Source organism: Ixodes scapularis, unplaced genomic scaffold (genome assembly GCF_016920785.2).
Source record: "Ixodes scapularis isolate PalLabHiFi unplaced genomic scaffold, ASM1692078v2 PGA_scaffold4__175_contigs__length_147842914, whole genome shotgun sequence".
NCBI classification, from domain to species: domain Eukaryota; kingdom Metazoa; phylum Arthropoda; class Arachnida; order Ixodida; family Ixodidae; genus Ixodes; species Ixodes scapularis.
Genome location: NW_024609879.1, coordinates 139,413,809 through 139,430,685, shown reverse-complemented (window position 1 = coordinate 139,430,685; position 16,877 = coordinate 139,413,809). Strand labels below are relative to the sequence as shown.

The following is a 16,877-nucleotide window of genomic DNA, read 5'->3' as shown; positions in this document are numbered from 1 at the left end:
CGCACTCCTTTGCTCTTTTGGAGTTCACTTGGAGAATTGGTGGTTAGACGTTTCATCAACATTTGAAGTAGCGGTGTGAAGGTGGCCTTTGTGAAGGTGGCGGAAGTTCTTTGGGACGTCAAAGACTAGAGCACCATCTGGTGGCGTTTGCCAAAATCGGTGAGGGATGAATGCCGTAATCACGCTACAAAAAGAAAAAAAAATATACAAAAGACTGTAACCAAAGCTCATCCTGGTGATATCCCACACCGCCTCGTGATAGTTAATGGGGTAGAAAATTGGCTTAAAAGGGCAAGCATATGTTTGTTATTTTAGACAAAGTGCCGTTCCATCCATCCATCCAGTGTGCAGGCACTGTCTGAGGCATGTTTCGTCCTTGTATGGACATTCCTGTCACGCTGGTCGTACAAGAGCTGTCAGTAGGCATGTTCAAACATGATTGGAGGCCTGTTCGCTGATAATTCTATCATTCCGTCTGCTGCGGCCAAGCGGTCACACAGCGGCGCGACTGTTCGGGGGAAACTCGTCATATCCCGACTCTTTCCACTTCTTTAGCAGAGTGAACGCTGGAGAGGGGGCCACGCATCCTCTCCAGCGTTCGCGATCTGCATAAAAGGTAGGGGGAGCTTCGCCCGAACTCTTTACTAACAACTAGCTTTCATCGACAAAAGTGGATAGACGTTTTCGTTCCGTAATCTCCGAATCATTCAAAAATAGTAAGGGCTAAGCGCCCTTAAAAATATAAATAAAAAAAAGTTTTAATTCGAGTAATTTCTACCCTTCGATCAATTAATGAATAAAGTAAACGGCTGTGTCGACATTCAGGCATAATATCTAACTAGAGTGCCTAAACTACACGTTTTCTTTGCTAATACTTTTTTTTCACCGTGGTTATTAATGACTGAGTGTATATACCACACTTGAAACTTGACGCTGTCCCGCCACCAAAAGAAATCACGGGAAAGCAGTTTTCATTTCTCAAATTAAATATATTACGTGGTTATTTTCACCTTATAATAGATCCGAATGAGTCATGGGGAATGCGAAAGTGCTTTACTGGGGAAACCAACAATGCTCTGTCTCCAATTCTGTGTGCGGTGTCCCCTTTTTTTGTTTTCCTCAGCCTCGGGCAGCAGCTCGCCTGTTGCTCAAGCACTTTGTGAAACAGGCATTTTTCTTTCTACAAGTTTCACACCACCGAACCCACTCGATTAACCGGTAAAATTTTTTATCACGATTCAAAAATTGATTAATTAATGGCAAAGTTCATCGATCAATTGCCCAGCCCTAATGACAATAATAAACTTACATTACTGTACCCTTCGGGTGAGCGCCAATTAAATAACATCGCAGAAAGAAACACCCCTCAATGAAGAATACGACACACATTTACACCCCTAATAAATAAACCTACTGGGAAAGGACCAATTTGAAATGCCCTGTCTGCGCGCGCACCCGCGTTAATTCAGCACAACGGAAATAATCACCTTCCTTTTGTAGGAGAAGCGCTAAGTAGATTCACTCACCCTCAAACTCACACTCACACCAGAAAAACGGTCATTCACGTCGCGACGTGAATGACCGTTTTTCTGGTGTGAGTGTGAGTTTGAGGGTGAGTGAATCTACTTAGCGCTTCTCCTACAATATGAATACTCAACTCGCCCAAGCATCCATTCTAAGAATCACCTTCCTTCTTTCGAGATTGTGCTGATTAGCTTTGAACATCACGGAGCAATACCACACACAAACGCACAGAAAGAGGACAATGTCCTGCAGGCTGAATCTTTGAGGATTAATGCATTCTTTTATGTTCTCAAGAATCAGACGATTACAACGCAGCCAAGACAGAGTCGTTGCACTAAGTCGTTCGTCTGGCTGACGCCACTGGCGGGGCATTTCTTCCGAGCCGGTTTGGGCAAGTATTCGCCCTTTTTACCTTTATTATTTTTATCTGGCGATACGTCACGGGATTCCCCTGTTGACCCGCGGCCGCATGAATCATCCACGTTGTTCGTGACGTCATCAGGAGCAGACGTCCTGATTTCGTCTGCTACACGATTGCGATATGCGTTTACGTTAGAGCAGTTTCAAAATCACATCGAAAATAGCGATTGTGGGAAGACGCGTGGTGTGCGACCAGCCGACGCACAGAATGACTAGATCGTCAAGATACTTGTTTTCTTTTTCCCCCCTACATCTAGTTGACGTTATAGGAATTCCATCGCGGTTCAAATAAATAAATGAAATAAATGACCGCCACTTTTTGTTGTCAGATTGTCGCTCTGGCAACTCAGTTAAAAGAAGAAAAAAAGGATAGATCGCAAAGGTCTGTGGTTCGTTCGTCGCGCTTTTGCTGATGAATAAAATTGTCAAAAGAAATCAAAGTGAAGACAACGACTATCAGAAATTTCAAATTAACCGCAGATTCAAAAAAAAAAAAAAAGGGGGGGGGAGTTACGAATAACAGTTTTAAAAGCAATGCTGAGTTTCCTTGAAGAGACGGAAACGAGCTAAGACGCGCATCACTGTCAGCGTCAACGGAAATTATTCATTTCCCTTCTCCAAAACAAATCGAAGGCCCCGCCAGCCACGCCGCAGACATGACGCGTGGGCCGTCGTCTGCTCGTGGAGCGAGAGAACGGCCGTTAGGCGCGCCGCCATTACTATACCGTCCCCCGAGCGCAAACTCCCCGACTCGGAAGTGACGTACGCGGTAGCACGCAATCCCATTGGCGGAGCCAAATCAACCCACGTGACAATAATAACGTGGAAGTGACGTTTGCGGCAGCGCGCGCTCTCATTGGCCGACCCGGACCAGCTCACGTGACACCAGGAAAGTGGCGGGAGAACGTCACGCAGTTTTTTCTCCGGGCTTCCATGCCGACGAGAAGTCGAATTCGAATCGGATCGTCCCCGTGCATGTCGCGGCTTCGAGCCATGGATACCAGCTACCGTCTCTCGCCCAAGTCCCTCTTCAGAGACGACGACGACGCGAGGGGTTCGGACTCGCCTCCGACGAGCGACTTGAACAGCTCCACGGACTCTGGCGTCGTGCGATCGGCCGACCGATCCCCGTCCGTACCCGTGCTCAAAGTGCGGCCGGTCCCGCGGCAAGAAACGCCTCCGTACAAGAGGATCAGGGCGCTTCGGTTGTTCGGGTCGCCGCAGACTCCCAAGACCCTACTTCAGCGGTCCGAGGCGCCCAGCACGCGGGACGTCGTCGGGAGTCGCCAACGGACGCATCTCGTCGAGGTCGGCGCCAACGTGAACCCCTTTTCGCCGGCTCCTACGACGCCGCCGCCTCCGCTGCGTTCCAAGCGACCCCGCCAGAGCTTCAGCTTGCTCAGGTCAGTTTTTTGTGCGGCCCAACAAGCGTTTATTGCATTCGACGCTCCGCGGCTGATTCTGCATCGACGCGATGCTCCTGTCCTCGACGCTGATGAGTTGTTGTCGTCAAGGTTTTCGTCTCAGCGGTCCGCGCTACTCGCACTTCGCTTAATCGGGACCACTTGAAGCATCTCTTCTTACGCATTGTCTCGGAGGCGACTCTAGCTGGTGCTTCTGATACGCTTTTGAAGCGCATAGAACACACTACACGTCGATAAAAGCACTTAAGTTTATCTTTCGTTTCACATTGTTCTAGCGACATGTTCGCGAATGCGCGAACGCTAGTATCATGCAGGTATCCAAGTTTAGCCTGATTCCCCTGACTGCAACGGCCCGTGGCCTTGACACAAGGATATTTGCTAACCCCCTCGCATAAAAAAAGAGACGACGGCAGCGATAAAGCGTTTTCAGTGTTTTTATTTTATGGTCCGTACCCTTTCTTTTTTTTCTTTACTGCTGCCAAGATTTCCAACACCATTATTGTTCACAACGGCTTTTGTCCAACCCCCATTTTTTTGCTTGTGTTGATCTTGATCCGTTGCATTTCTAAAGCAACCCGTTCTCACGCTAGCGTCTCGGCATTCATTAGTGTAAAAAGATCGGTTAGTAGCAGCAGTAAAACAAAAAAAAAAAAAAAAGAACCAGCCGAAACGTCACCTACACGATCTTAGTCGTTCGAGGGCGTGCACTACAATATACTAGTTGGAAAACCGGTACTAATGTAGCGCAACGTTCTTTTTTATCTTTGAACACGCAAAAACTTGCAAAAACCTTGGAAAAGAAAAAGAAAAAAAAAAAAAAAAGATGAGCAGACAGCGCTTGCACATCGTCGCATTCAAATGCCGCCGTCTTTCTCTCTTTTTCTTTTTGAACTTTTCGTAAAGTGTGTCACTTGGATTAGCGCTGTCCCAAAGACGGCCACAAAACTTCCGGCTCGTCCCAGTGCACCTGTTTTTGGGGAGGGCGCGCCCATGCTTGACCGGCCGCCACCACTACACGCGGAGCAAGTTGTGCGGGGAAGTCAGGTGTAGCCGCAGGGACGCCGGGTTGGTCAGGCTTTCCGGATTCCGGTTGGAGACAATCCGATCCTTTCGCGAACAATCGCATCGGACTGTCTCTGCACTCTTCCCTCCTTATCTCGGAATAAAAAAGCGTGGACCAAGAAACCTGTGCTCTATTTTTTTCTTTTCAATGTTTTTATTTATTTATGTCATTTATTTTGCTACACACCTTCTATTTGGTTTTTGTTAGAGAGGCCACGTTTATAAAGGATGTTTCTCTTGTCCCTCGAAGATCGTACAAAGGATACTTCCCTCCTCTTTGGATCAGTGAAAAGATGACCAGATACGGTGCAACCTCGCTGTGAACAGGTGGCAGCACTTGCCATTCTTCTTTCAGCACGAATCGGCGAAAACGTTGGGCAGAACGCCGTTGCTAACGTTCCCAGAAACCAACTAGAGCCGAAGGAAAAAAACAAATCCTTTTTGTGGAAGGTTACGACCGATCTGACTGCACAGTGGTTGGAACCACTTCGAATTTTTGTCTCCAGGATTCGAGATTCTGTTCAAGGATTGCATGGTTGGAAATTTGAGGAAACAAAGACCCCCATTAGGAAAGGGGTTGAGTGGAGGCGCTTCTTTGTAACGAACTTGGGAGCGGAAGATAAGCCACAATGGGAACAAGTGCGATGTTTCTGGAGCTCACTGTAGTAATTATAGAGTTGCTTTACAACATAAGCCCCATAAACACCGATTCCTCTCCGGCATTCAATTTAGACACCGATTCAAAGAGGGAGAAGAGAACGATTTTGAAGAAAAGCAAATACCGAAAACACGGACCCTTAATTATTATGTCTTCTATTTTTCTTTTTTTCCGAATTAACGCAGCAGTAAACAACACTTGTCCTAAGATAATGAATCGTAGTGTTAACATTCGCTTTTATAAATATCGTTGTTTACGGTCGAATAAACTTCGAACTGTACGGAATGCTGCCAGAAAAGTCATACCCTCCTAATAAAATTGCACCGGCTCCATCGGGTTTTTTCGGCGCATGCCGGGGAAGGCACGACGCCGAAATTCCGTTAGCGGCGTCCCATTATTTCGGTGGGGCGCCCAGACTAAAGGAGAGGGGGATGCCTCCATTATTCCCTGCCGCTATTCATCGGGTAGATGGGTGCTCTAGGAAATAGTGGGAATATATATATATATATTTTTTTTTATTGGGAGGAAAAAAAAGGGGGGGGGGGGGGTTGTTTTCAAGACAACGGTTGGTGGGTGTCCGTTGCCCCGCTATTAAGCTTACCGAGGAGACGTGAGATTTCTTTATCTACTCTTGATGCCCGCGTGATGAGATTCGCTTGGGCGAAGAATATCCGAACAGCAGCGAAAGAACGGACGATAATAATAGATTTCCTCTATAGTACACTGTTTGAAGTCGCCATCTGAGATGCTGGAATTATTTCGAGCAGAAAATTGTTGAAAGTCGGCAACCTCGGCGGATTGTTGTATTTATTCTGTCGCCAATCTGAAACCCTCAAATTTTGAAACCTCCGAGTATGACAGCGAGTGCTGAGTAAATGAACAATAAAGACCTCGGAATGTCTCTTCAATAAGTGCCGTGCCACGTTTTCTGTAGTTGCACCGTTAGAAGTATTAAGAATCCGATAAATGGAAAGCTGCAAGCGAGCTGGACAACAATGATGAAAATAATCCCTGGAGAAGGGGAACAGGAGGACAAACACAAATCTCCAAACACAGCTAGATCACTGGTGCGCGGCCGAAAAAATCCGCCTGGTCCTGGTATCGAACCAGGGACCTCTCCATTCCCAGGGGAGCGCTCTACCAACTGAGCTAACCAAGGGTTAGACGTTAGTACAGCAAACGGATTTTATCAGCTGCCACCAGTCTAGCACCAACAAGGGTTATGATGATGCAGGTAATGCAAAGGTGCAAGCGAGCTGTACAGCTAGAAGACTCGTGTTGTCCTTTGTTCCCCTTCTCCGCGGATTATTTTTGTCGTAGAATGAACCCTTGAATGATATCGTAAAGAACAAGCGACCACGTGATCTGGTGCACTGGGGTTGCAAAAGCGCTCTGGCACGTGCTGGGCTTCAGACACTGCAAGCAATCGGCTATACTCCATTTCACCTTATGTTGTACCGAATGAGAAGGCTAGAAGCTCGAGCTCATAGCGTTGGGAGCTGCTCTTAACGCACGAGAGCTTGTGCCGCCGAGATGTTCCCTAGAGCAAGGAGCTCGCGCTCGTAGCCTTCCCTGCGGTACAACGTAAGGCGAAACAGTGTATAGTGCCGGCCGTTACCCAAAGGCTTTGATTGTCACGCTCTCAAGTCAAGGGCTCACGCAGCGCGCATAACCAATCTATGAGGCGCCAGGGACTAACGTTACGGCAGTGGCCATATAATCGAATGTAACTACGTCAAACATCACACCGACTAGGCGGCATCACACCGCATCGTTGTTTTTTTGTGTTTTTTTTTTTTTTTTACATTTGCGAAGGAATTTTTATAAGCTGGCAAGGAATAGCCAGGTCGGGCCAAAACTTGGACTAGGTTTTCCCGAGAAGTACGTCGATGTAAAGCGACAACCCGCTCCCTGCGTCCTCACCGTTCCAATGAACACAGTGCGTAGACTGAAGTGTACAGGACTCTCGGGCCGAACGCAGCGTGCAGCTGTAAAACGAACTTGGAGACTCCGCGTTTATGTGCACCCTGGGTCGTCCGCGCGAACCGTCCCTACTTGCGCGAGACGCTGCAGTACTATAGTCATTGGCAGGGTTAGAACGGCAGAGGTGTCCTGCATCCAGCGCTAAGTTCGCGCTTGCCGTTCTTACCCATTCCGTGACTTATTATAGGGGACTTTGAGGTAAAACTCACCTGTGGCTGGGGCATTCCGTCGGTACTAGGTCCAGTCCGTGCGACGGGCTGGCTGGTTGCGTCCATCTTTTCGTCTGCTTTCGTGGTGGTGGCCTGTCGTCTGCTTTCGCCTTCCAGACGGAAAGCAGACGGTGTCTGGTCATGCGCGCACGTCTAGGTGGTGAACAGGGCGAAACTGATTCACTGCCATCTTGATTCTTCCAACTGGGGTCATTTTTTTCTCCCCTTTTGTTTAAATTTCTTTCTTTTTTTTTTTTGTTGTCGTTTTGGTGGGGAAGGGTCTTACGTCGCGGTCGCCTGCTTCCCGGATACGAGGGTCGAGGCGAGGCCACTGTGGAGGCTGCGCTATTCAGTCCTCGGTCTGTGTCGAACTATAATCTCCGTTTCACCCTAAGTCGGGACGCAGCGGATGGTACGAGCTATCCCAGCCAATCCCGCTGTGTGTACGTAGTCCGTGATACGCCTTCCGCGCGTCGCTGTGCCACCTCTCCAAGGTCACGTGACCCACACGCGGCCTGGGATTGGCTTCGATGAGTCCGTAGCATCCGCTGCGCTCGGACGTAAGGTGAAACAGAGATGATATTTCTTCACCTGAGGTTTTTTTTTTTTTTTTTTTTTTTTTTATACATGTATATTTTTGGTGTTTAGATTTTTAGTTACTTTTAGCCAGAAAGAAACCTTTGCACCTACGGTGGCGCTTTTTCTTTTTTGTTTTAATACTTTTTGCATTTTGGGCGAGCTTGGCGCTTGCTGTCGCTGGTTTGGGGCGAGCCGCGGATTTCGCTGACTCATTTTTAGCCTCATTAAAAAGACGCAGGAAAAAAAAAAAAAAGATGAGAAGGAACACGTTAATCTTTATCGCGATAACTAGGTCCGGATATTTCATCGAACGCCGTTTCATCGTTTTCATCGAAGTAATTTCATCGAATGTCGTTTTATCGAAAGCCGTTTGATCGAAGCCCTCTTATCGATCACTGGTAGATTCCAGCGGTCTTTTTGCTTTGACATGAAAGGCGATAACTTCGAATCCCGACCAACTCGCGGTTCTGCGCTTTTTGCTACCCGAGGGTGTCTCTCCCTGCGGGGGTTTCGGCGTATCTTTTTCGTTCGATTACCCTTTCTCGCTCGCTGCTTGGGATCTGTGGAATGCCATTGTGCGTTCGCAGAGTTCGAACCATCGAATAGGAAATGCCGGTGGCGATTATAGTCTTGTCCGAATCACAATGGGCGTCCGTCCTTGCTTCTGGTCGGGTAGAGGCCTGGATTTACCTTACAGGATGCGATATGGCACGCGAAGATGATGTTACGGTGGTGTGCCGGTGTCCTGACGTAGGGCGGGAACCTTCTCTCTTGGAAAGTAGCGTCGTGTTGCCCGCGTGTTGGTGTCTTCAGTGTCGCCGCCGGGTATGAGAGGTACTCTGGAATGCGTCCCCCCCCCCCCCCCCCCCCTTTCCCTAACACCGCTATACTTTACAGAGGCAGCAAGCTCTTGTCGTTCGTTATTATTGTTTGATCTACTTCGACTAACTGTAGCTCAGACACGATTTGCACAACTTAATTAAAAAAAAAAAAAAAACAGCGCGACAAGACGAAAGGTAAGTTGAAGCTCCTTGAACGTATTTTTAGTCTTGTTGCCCTGTTTTTTTTTTTTTTTTTTTTTTTTTTTACAAATCATGCCTGAGCTACACAGAAAGCGCTGACTGGCAGTTAAAAATTTTGCTCCTGCACGAAACAGCAAGTAAACAAGAGACGAGAAAAGATTGAAACAGAAATCAACCCGATAAAACACCCCCATCGCGCCAACAAACGATAAAAAATAAAATAAAATAACGGTTTTGGAAAAAAAAAACTTGCTGGTTGAAGAAAAAAAAAACATAAAAAAAAACGGATTCCCACGGAACTCGTTTTGAAACGGGAGATAACCTCGCAAGCTTCCCCATCACACTAAGTGCATTCTGGTTTGATGTGCTGTCATTTTTGTTTATTTTGTAATTGAAACAACAACAGGGAGATGCACTTCATTTCCACACACTTGCGCGACATTCTCGGTACATGCAGAAACTTTATAATTGGGCGGCATCACAACAAACGTGATGCTTCTGGCGGCGTTTGATACGAGTGTCTCTGAACGTGCAACTGTCCAACCAGGTGAATCCCCGTTCTCGCGGGGCACCGATTTGCGCCGCTGGACTCGCGAGTTTTTTTTTTTTTTTGTTTTGTTTAGAGTGCAAAACCTTTTCAGCGAGCGCCGGACCAGGCGTACAAAAATAAAGTTTACTCTCTCTCTCTCAAGAACGCGGTTTGAGCAACACAGATATTTCGAAGGGCGCCGATGAATGGTAGGATAGATGCATCCTACTGAGCCCTTGGGATCGGGCGGTAGCTTGCGCCACCTGGCCATTTTGTTTTACCATTTAAGCTTAGTTGCTCTGGAGGAGCTCCGACTCGATCCTGGGACATCTTTGTGGTCACGGTCGGTTTCACTGAGGCCTCGATGGCCTCTTGGTTGTGTCTGGCAATGCTTACAAATTTATTCCACGGTGACTGCAGCGTGTAAAAGTACATCCCCGTGTTTTTTTTTTAATATAGTAAAACAAAACAAAAAAAGAAAGTTATTACAGCAATCTATACCAGAATGCGATTGCTGTGTCGGCGGACATTTGTTATGTTACTCTTCATTTAAAAAATGGGGTTCACGGGAAAAGTAATTTTTCTTGTCCCTGGACCATTTTTTATTTTTTTTTACTTGACACTGGGGACCATTTTTTGCCGGAGTCATATATATATATATATTAATATAAATTCAACAGGCGATCATAGTCTAAAATTTCGGATTGATGAACGTTCAACGGCGGCTCATAAGGGATTTTTGTTTTTCTTTCGTATCTTTTTGATCCAGGTAACGTCACGTGCTCGCACTTTCGTATTTTCTCACCACCGCTAGCGTCCCGTTCTCACGGAGTTTCAGCTTCCTGCGATGGGTAGTTTTCATATGCGTGCCGAAAAATCGGCCGGGTTTTCATTTTCTCGATCAATCCCAACCGTTCTTTTTGTTTTTTTAACTGTTTCGTGTCAGAGCTGCTGTCATCGACCTCGACATATCTCGCATAAGCAAACTCGGCTTAAAGGAAAAAAAAAAAAAAAAAAAAAAAAAAAAGAGAACATAATTTTGACTTGCGTAAACCATTGATTGTCCCTTTGTTTGCACAACATTCGTTGAAGAGTCGGCGCGAGCCTGGATGGATAGAAGCATGCGTGACTGCTGTCTCCTTTGAAATCGGGCGGTGACATGCGCCACCTAGCCAAATACTATTCCTTTCTCCAGCGTTCTGCTAGCGTTTCGTCATCGCGGCGCTCGTCATTAGGGACTCATAAGATAACTTACGGAATTTTAGCGCTCGCTACCGCTACATTTAGCGCTCGCGTTAACGCAGTTTGCTCGACGGAAAAGCCCCGGCATCTCCCGCTTGCGACGCCACAAACATACAGTAACACTTTTTATTTTACACACGAAAGGCTGTAAATTGAGAAACAAACAAACAAGTTTATTGCTTCACAGATTTCTTTAAATGTGAAAATGCGACCATGGAGAGCGACCTGGAGCAGAACAGGCGTCTGCCATTTCCACCACAGCTGCTGAGACACCACCAGGGTCGCGACCGGCGACCAGTCTTGGCCAGTAACTAGTTACTAGTAACGCGTTACTGGTAATTAGTTACATTTTCCGGTAACGTTTAACTGTAACGTGTTACTCTTTAATATTGGTAACTTGTAACTGTAGCACTGTTACTTTTTTATTGGGTAACTGTAACTGTTTAGGCTGCTACAGTTACCCTTTTTTTTTTTTACTGTATAAATCAAAACCCATCGGATGCGGACATGGAGAAATTGCCATATTGAAGTATTTTTTCTCCAAACACCTTGCCAGCAAAAGAAAGTAAGGAGAGGAAGAAGCGTGGCCACGCATTGAACAAACGAAAAATTGCCTGGTTTAGCCCACGTCTGGCCTGTGTCTGGGATATGTCCGTGCTGTCGTTTTTACACCCAGCCGTTCGCCGTTTCCTCATCCCTCGTAGTTTTCAAGGAAGCCGTCCCCATATTGTGCAGAAAGCCGGAGCTTGTTTAACTTATTCATTCTCTTCGGAGCCGCTTGAGCGAACACTCACCAGTCACCTAGCTGTGTTTGGAGATTTTTGTTTGTCCTTTGTCCCTCTGGTTCCCCTTCTCCAGGGATTACTTTCGTCATTGTTGTCCAGCTCGCTCGCCCCTTTGCATTTAATTGCATTATAAGTACGACTTCCACAGTTGGCCTTTCGGACATAGACGCCACGGTGGTCGTTGTACACTCGCAAAGCACCGGAAGCTAATTGTCTCCTTTCCCCCTTTAATCTTTGGAAGCATGTTTAACCTGCTATGTTTAGGCCTGCTTCTGAGTATATCCCATATAGTAATTATGTGACCATCTCTGTCCTCCTTCGTTGCGGAGTGAAAAATAAATCAAGAAATGTTCACTGAGGCGGGCCGATGACAATTTTGAAAAATGGTTGATTCTAAGTGATAACAATTATTGCAGATATATTATGGACATCAGTATGCTCAAACGGCGAATGACGCCAAAAAGAAACAGACCCTTCGGGTGTAAATTCTTCAAATTTCCCAGTTTACCTTTTTTCTCTTTATAGTGTAACAAATAAAATAATATTGTTTTGGTCTGTGATTCCTTGTGTCAAATTTCGGTACTGTAGCGAGAAGTTAACTGCGTTATTACTGTTTTTGCAGTAACTAACTGTAACACTGTTACTTTTTACTAGTAACGTGCCCATGACTGCCGGCGACAGCACGACACTTTTATGACGTCATCAGGCGGAAATCGAGGGAGCACTTTTTTGGCCGCGGTGAACACACTAGTCGGAGACGCGTTCCAGGCACCATAGCCGCGATCCTGGGAGCCGCCATTTTTTGACTGTGCTCGTCTTGGCTTTGACATTGGCAAAAGGGAGTTTTCGTAGATCGTTTCCGCTGTCCCGCAACGGCTCTCCGCAACCCGCTACGCTAGCCGGAACTCTACAGTCAAGGCCATCGGCGCGCAGGCGCAGTAGCGGCTACTTCGTTGCGGAGGGCTTAGCGGAAGCGGAAACGCGGTCTACGAAAACTCCCTAAAGACACTTTGCGTACGCACGCAATTTCCGAAAAATAGCGTACGCTAAACTGGCGCACGCAAAGCGCTAAACGTGGTTAGCGTTCGGCGCATGCGTAGTGGCGACGACGCTATTCTTTGCGTACGTGCGCTATTCTGGAACTGCCTATTGTCATCGAAGTCCCTGCTTGTTCTCGTGGCTTTCCGATTTCGCTTGACTACCTGACACGCCATCGGTCTTCGTGATGATGGGCTCGCCCGCACATATAGCGAAGTAACCAAAATAAAGTGCGCTACTCGCTGCAGGTTGCTGTGGAACTTGTGGTACCACGGCACACCTGCCGCGTTCGCTGCACTATCTCTCCTCCCGCTTCTATCTCTCGCAGTAGGTACACGGGCGCAGCTGTGCTTGCGCAACCATTATTTGTCAGACCACCACTTGCTCGTCGTCTCGTATGACGCGACAGGTTGCTTTTTTTTCACAAAACGAAACTCGGAACTCGCTCGCGAACTGACAGCCGGGTCGGCAGGTGCATCCGCACACGTCTGCTTTTGTGCGCGCGCTGTCGTCTGCTACATCTGCTATCTTCCTTTCGTCTACAGCGGGAAAAAATGAACGCGTTCTTCTCTCTTTTAAAGCAGTTTTTTTATATATATATTTTGTCTTCCAAAGCTGTATCTCTCACGTCTCCGCAGTGTGTATCTTTCCTAGAAGTCTTTTTATGTGCTCGGTTTCACTCGTCAGTCGCGCAGCGAGCGTCTGCAACGTTGAGGCTTTGGGATGGTTGTCTGCTAACGGTTTTTGTCGGCTGATTCCTTCTCAAGACCGATTTGCCTGTCTCCATTCCCAAAGCAACTGCTGGTGGTGGATCGCACGCGTCAAAAGGGGGGTGGCGTGGCTCGCCAACAATACGGCCGTATAACCATGGCAACATAGCGCACGAAACTCGGCGGCGATCCTATCATTTGTGCCTTTTCTGCACAGTGACGGTTCCACCTGGCGGAGATCGTAAAGAGTGCACGATACCGCGTCGATTTGGCCCATCGCGCTTCCGTCTCTGCTTTCTCGCTCTAGCTTGTAAATTCGTTCAGACGTTGAAAGGAGAGAGTCACGAACGTTTTCTTTTTGTCTTTGTTTCGTTTTATATATACCGCGGCGAAATGTATGAAAATCGTGACTGCGGTGGATGTAAAAAAAAAAGAAAACAAAATTTGCAGTCGGAGCCCGTATGTGGAAAGGATACGCTGAAATCGTATATCAAGCGAACTCCAGAGAGAGCCGTGATGTACGCGTCTTGGCGCTAAAGTTGGCCGTTCGACAACAGGCGCGTCAGAGTTTGTTGTCGATGAAAAGGGACGATACCGAAGCACGCTTAGCGCGTGGCGGCGGCGGCTTTTCGGTTGCAATCTGCCACGTGCCCACACGTGTTCTAGTTGCAACATAAAAAAAGAAAGAGAGAGAGAGGAGATACTTGATTCGGTAGGGAGTTTTTGGGGAACCGCTCACTTGAGAAGGCGTCGCTGCCGAACCAGGTGGATCATTTTGGACTTGGGAGGCGGCCGCGAGAGATGAGGGTGCAGGCCACTCAGTGCTACCAAATGTGAAGAAAAGCCGTCAATATTTTTTTTTTCTCTCGTTTTGTAGCGTTGTGGCTCTGTTTGAAACACGCGGGGCTTGGCGGGAACAGTTTTGAACGTTGAAAACTGTTTTCAAATAGCATCCTCCGTTTGGTGTGTTTTTTCTGGTGGGTGTTTGCTATGGTTCTGTCTTTAAAAAAAAAAAAAAAAAAGAAAAAAAAAGTGATGTACGCAAATATAATTTAATATACGAAGAAAAAACGAAAATTGAGCTGACAATTCGCAATTTGCTCGTTTAGATTTTGTGTAATATTTGTGCCATGTATACAGTGCGCGACACAGTTAGCGCGAACACGGCACCGGCGTTTCTTTACATTTTATCCCATTTTACCGCTTAGGTTGGTGTCCCCAGCGAACACTTTCCTCAACACCAGCCACCCAATTTTAAGAAAAAAAGAAAATAGAAAGCCGGCAATAGCTTTTTTGGGGGGGCTGACTTTATCACATCATGTTACTTTATGTCAGATTACTACACCTCGAAAGATACAGCGATAAAATAAGGAAAAACAAAGGTTTATTGGGGAACGACAATGGTGTCGACAAAAAGTCGGCGAGAAATCTGGCGGCCGTTATTGGCCATCGGAATTCCTTTGTCTTAAAGTTCTGGATAGAGACTACTCAAGAAAAAGCTGCTCCTGCGGGGGGCCTGCCATTGAAGCGAGTGTTGAAAATGGGCACTTGGGAGTTGACAGGTCTGGAACGCCGATAGACTAGTGGTTATCGATCCACGTGTGTGTCGCTATTCCGTACTCTATCAGCATTGGCTCTCTACCGACCAGGTGAGAGGGGGAGGGGGCGCCGTATCGGTCGGTATGTTTTCGAGTGTAAACGTTGGAGGTCGGTGTCGCGCGCCATCTGTATCCGGTGGACCGTAGTTTGCTCTCCGACACCGTCCGTTGGCCGTTCTAGACCGCTATTCGGGTTCCAGCTTGAACCAACGAACGTGCGTCGTCTGCTCCTCGGCGTGTCGTCTGCTAGCTCCGCGCTGCGGAGCCGAAGAAACGGCTGGAGAGAGGGGTGCCGCTGGCCGGCTGGGTTTTCGTTGTTTGCCAGGTGGCGCTCTCGCCGGCGGTCGCCGCCATTGTTGTACGCCCTCCAGGAAGTGTGTACAATGGACGCACAGCTGAGTTGCGCTTCGGTTGTGTCTGCCCGCTGTCAACAACCCCCGGCGTTTTGTCAACAGTCTGGAGAAGCTGTCGGGTTTTTGTACGAGGCGTTGACGAGACTTTAGTTCTTCTCGGTGGGAGGTTGTAAGAAACGGCTGTTTCTCGAACTGAATACGTTGTTCTTTGTCGCGTTTCAGTGCTCCGTCTTGGTCACAGTATTTTTCCTGCTTCTAATGTAATCTTGAACTTGAGATGCTGCCGAGGCAGAGAGTGTGGGGGAAGGGAGGGGGGTTGGGGTTACGATAGCGCTTTGTCCTGGCGTATTTTCCGCCTCAGCTTTAATCTGGATTTGTCGGATGCGGTCTTCGGGTTTGTGATATCAAAAGGCACGGCGCCTGGAGTTTGAGAGCGTATCAGCCGAGCGTTTTTTATTCGCATATCCAGATTTCCGTGCCCCTTCATTTAGCCAACGAGACCGATCCACTTACGATATTCTTAATTTTAGATAAATATTCACTAAATACATGAAAAGAGATAACACTGGATTATTTATTTATTTTAAAATACTATCAGTGCCTCATAGAACTATGATGGGAGAGGGCATATGCACGCTCTGCAAGTATACACAAAAGCCAAAAGCAACACACCCTTGAACAAGAAAAACAATAAAGTTTGGTAACATAATTTTCTCAGATGAATTGGCCAAACTGCTGGATACAAGCAAAAGGCTACAATATTGCGCAAGCGCCGGAGCAAACCCATACGACACGCCAACGTTTTCTTGTCAGTTAAAAGAAATTGAGAGAAATCACGTAATTATAATGCATTGGTTGTTGGGTAGTCGTCGTTCGAACCAATGAGGTCTGCGCACTTCAGTTATGAAATCGGCTTACCCAGTGAGAACATTTAGGGGATTAAGTTTTTAAAATTTTACTTAACTTTGCATGTTTTTAAAGTACAAGACCCCCCCCCCCCCCCCCCCCTCCCCTCCTTTTCCGTTATTTTTTGTCGCCGCGAGAATAAACGGCGCGTAGCCGAACTCTTCTCAGTCTGCGCCAAAGTGATTTTCGGAAATTTTAAATGAGATAAAAAAAAAAAAAGGGGGTACAGTAGCAGTATAGCAGACGCCATTGTGTAATTAAACATTTTCAAAAATCTGTTTTTTTTTTTTTTTTCTGTTAGTGAGATGACGGTTAGTTCTAAAACTTCGTACACTCTGAGCGCCCGGCGATGCGTCGTTTATTATTGCGGCGAGAACAACACGTGTCCCTTTTCTCCCAAGCACTCGCTAAACACTCGGTATATGGATTATGAACCGTATCAGCTAGCAAACAAACCGAAAGATTAATTTACTACGCCTACCTAGAAAAAGAAATTTCTGTTTTCCCTGATTCGTTGTAGTCGGGGGCTACAGACCGTTGTGTTTATATTTGGATTCAGACACGAAACCGGAATCCTGCATGAGGCCGCAATCCTAACGGCGCAGGTTTTGAGTTTAGCGAACGGTTCTGCCGCCTGGCGTTCCGTTAGCGTCGACTTCCGATGAGCGAGTCAAGTCGTGGCCATGTCTACCAAATGTCGTCGCCGCATGAGCGCGTCCGTTACAGTCGTTTACGCTTGGCGTCTGTCGTCTGCTCTTTTCCCCCTTTTGGCTTCTTACATTGGTTGCAGACGACCTTTCCGTATTTCTACGAACACTTTTTTTGTACACCATGA

General features: G+C 47.1%; 2 protein-coding genes and 1 non-coding gene across 4 annotated transcripts in view; 1 reads left to right on the top strand and 2 right to left on the bottom strand.

Annotated features, from left to right (window-relative positions):
* Window positions 1-16,877, bottom strand: part of LOC115308176 (cleavage stimulation factor subunit 3) — an 87,136-nt gene that overhangs the window by 69,908 nt on the left and 351 nt on the right. Inside the window, exon 2 of one of the 2 annotated variants that reach the window (XM_029980978.3) lies at window positions 7,281-7,390. The exons of the other annotated variant lie outside the window; for it this stretch is intronic. Coding sequence (XP_029836838.3) covers window positions 7,281-7,390 — 110 coding nt within the window. The remainder of the gene's footprint in view (window positions 1-7,280; window positions 7,391-16,877) is intronic. 2 annotated transcript variants of the gene reach the window in all.
* Window positions 2,792-16,877, top strand: part of LOC115333056 (wee1-like protein kinase) — a 31,578-nt gene continuing 17,492 nt past the window's right edge. The window contains exon 1 of the mRNA XM_029995600.4: window positions 2,792-3,347. Coding sequence (XP_029851460.2) covers window positions 2,878-3,347 — 470 coding nt within the window. The 5' untranslated portion in view covers window positions 2,792-2,877. The remainder of the gene's footprint in view (window positions 3,348-16,877) is intronic.
* Window positions 6,175-6,247, bottom strand: Trnap-ggg. Its single transcript has one exon. It is a non-coding gene; the product is annotated as a tRNA-Pro (tRNA).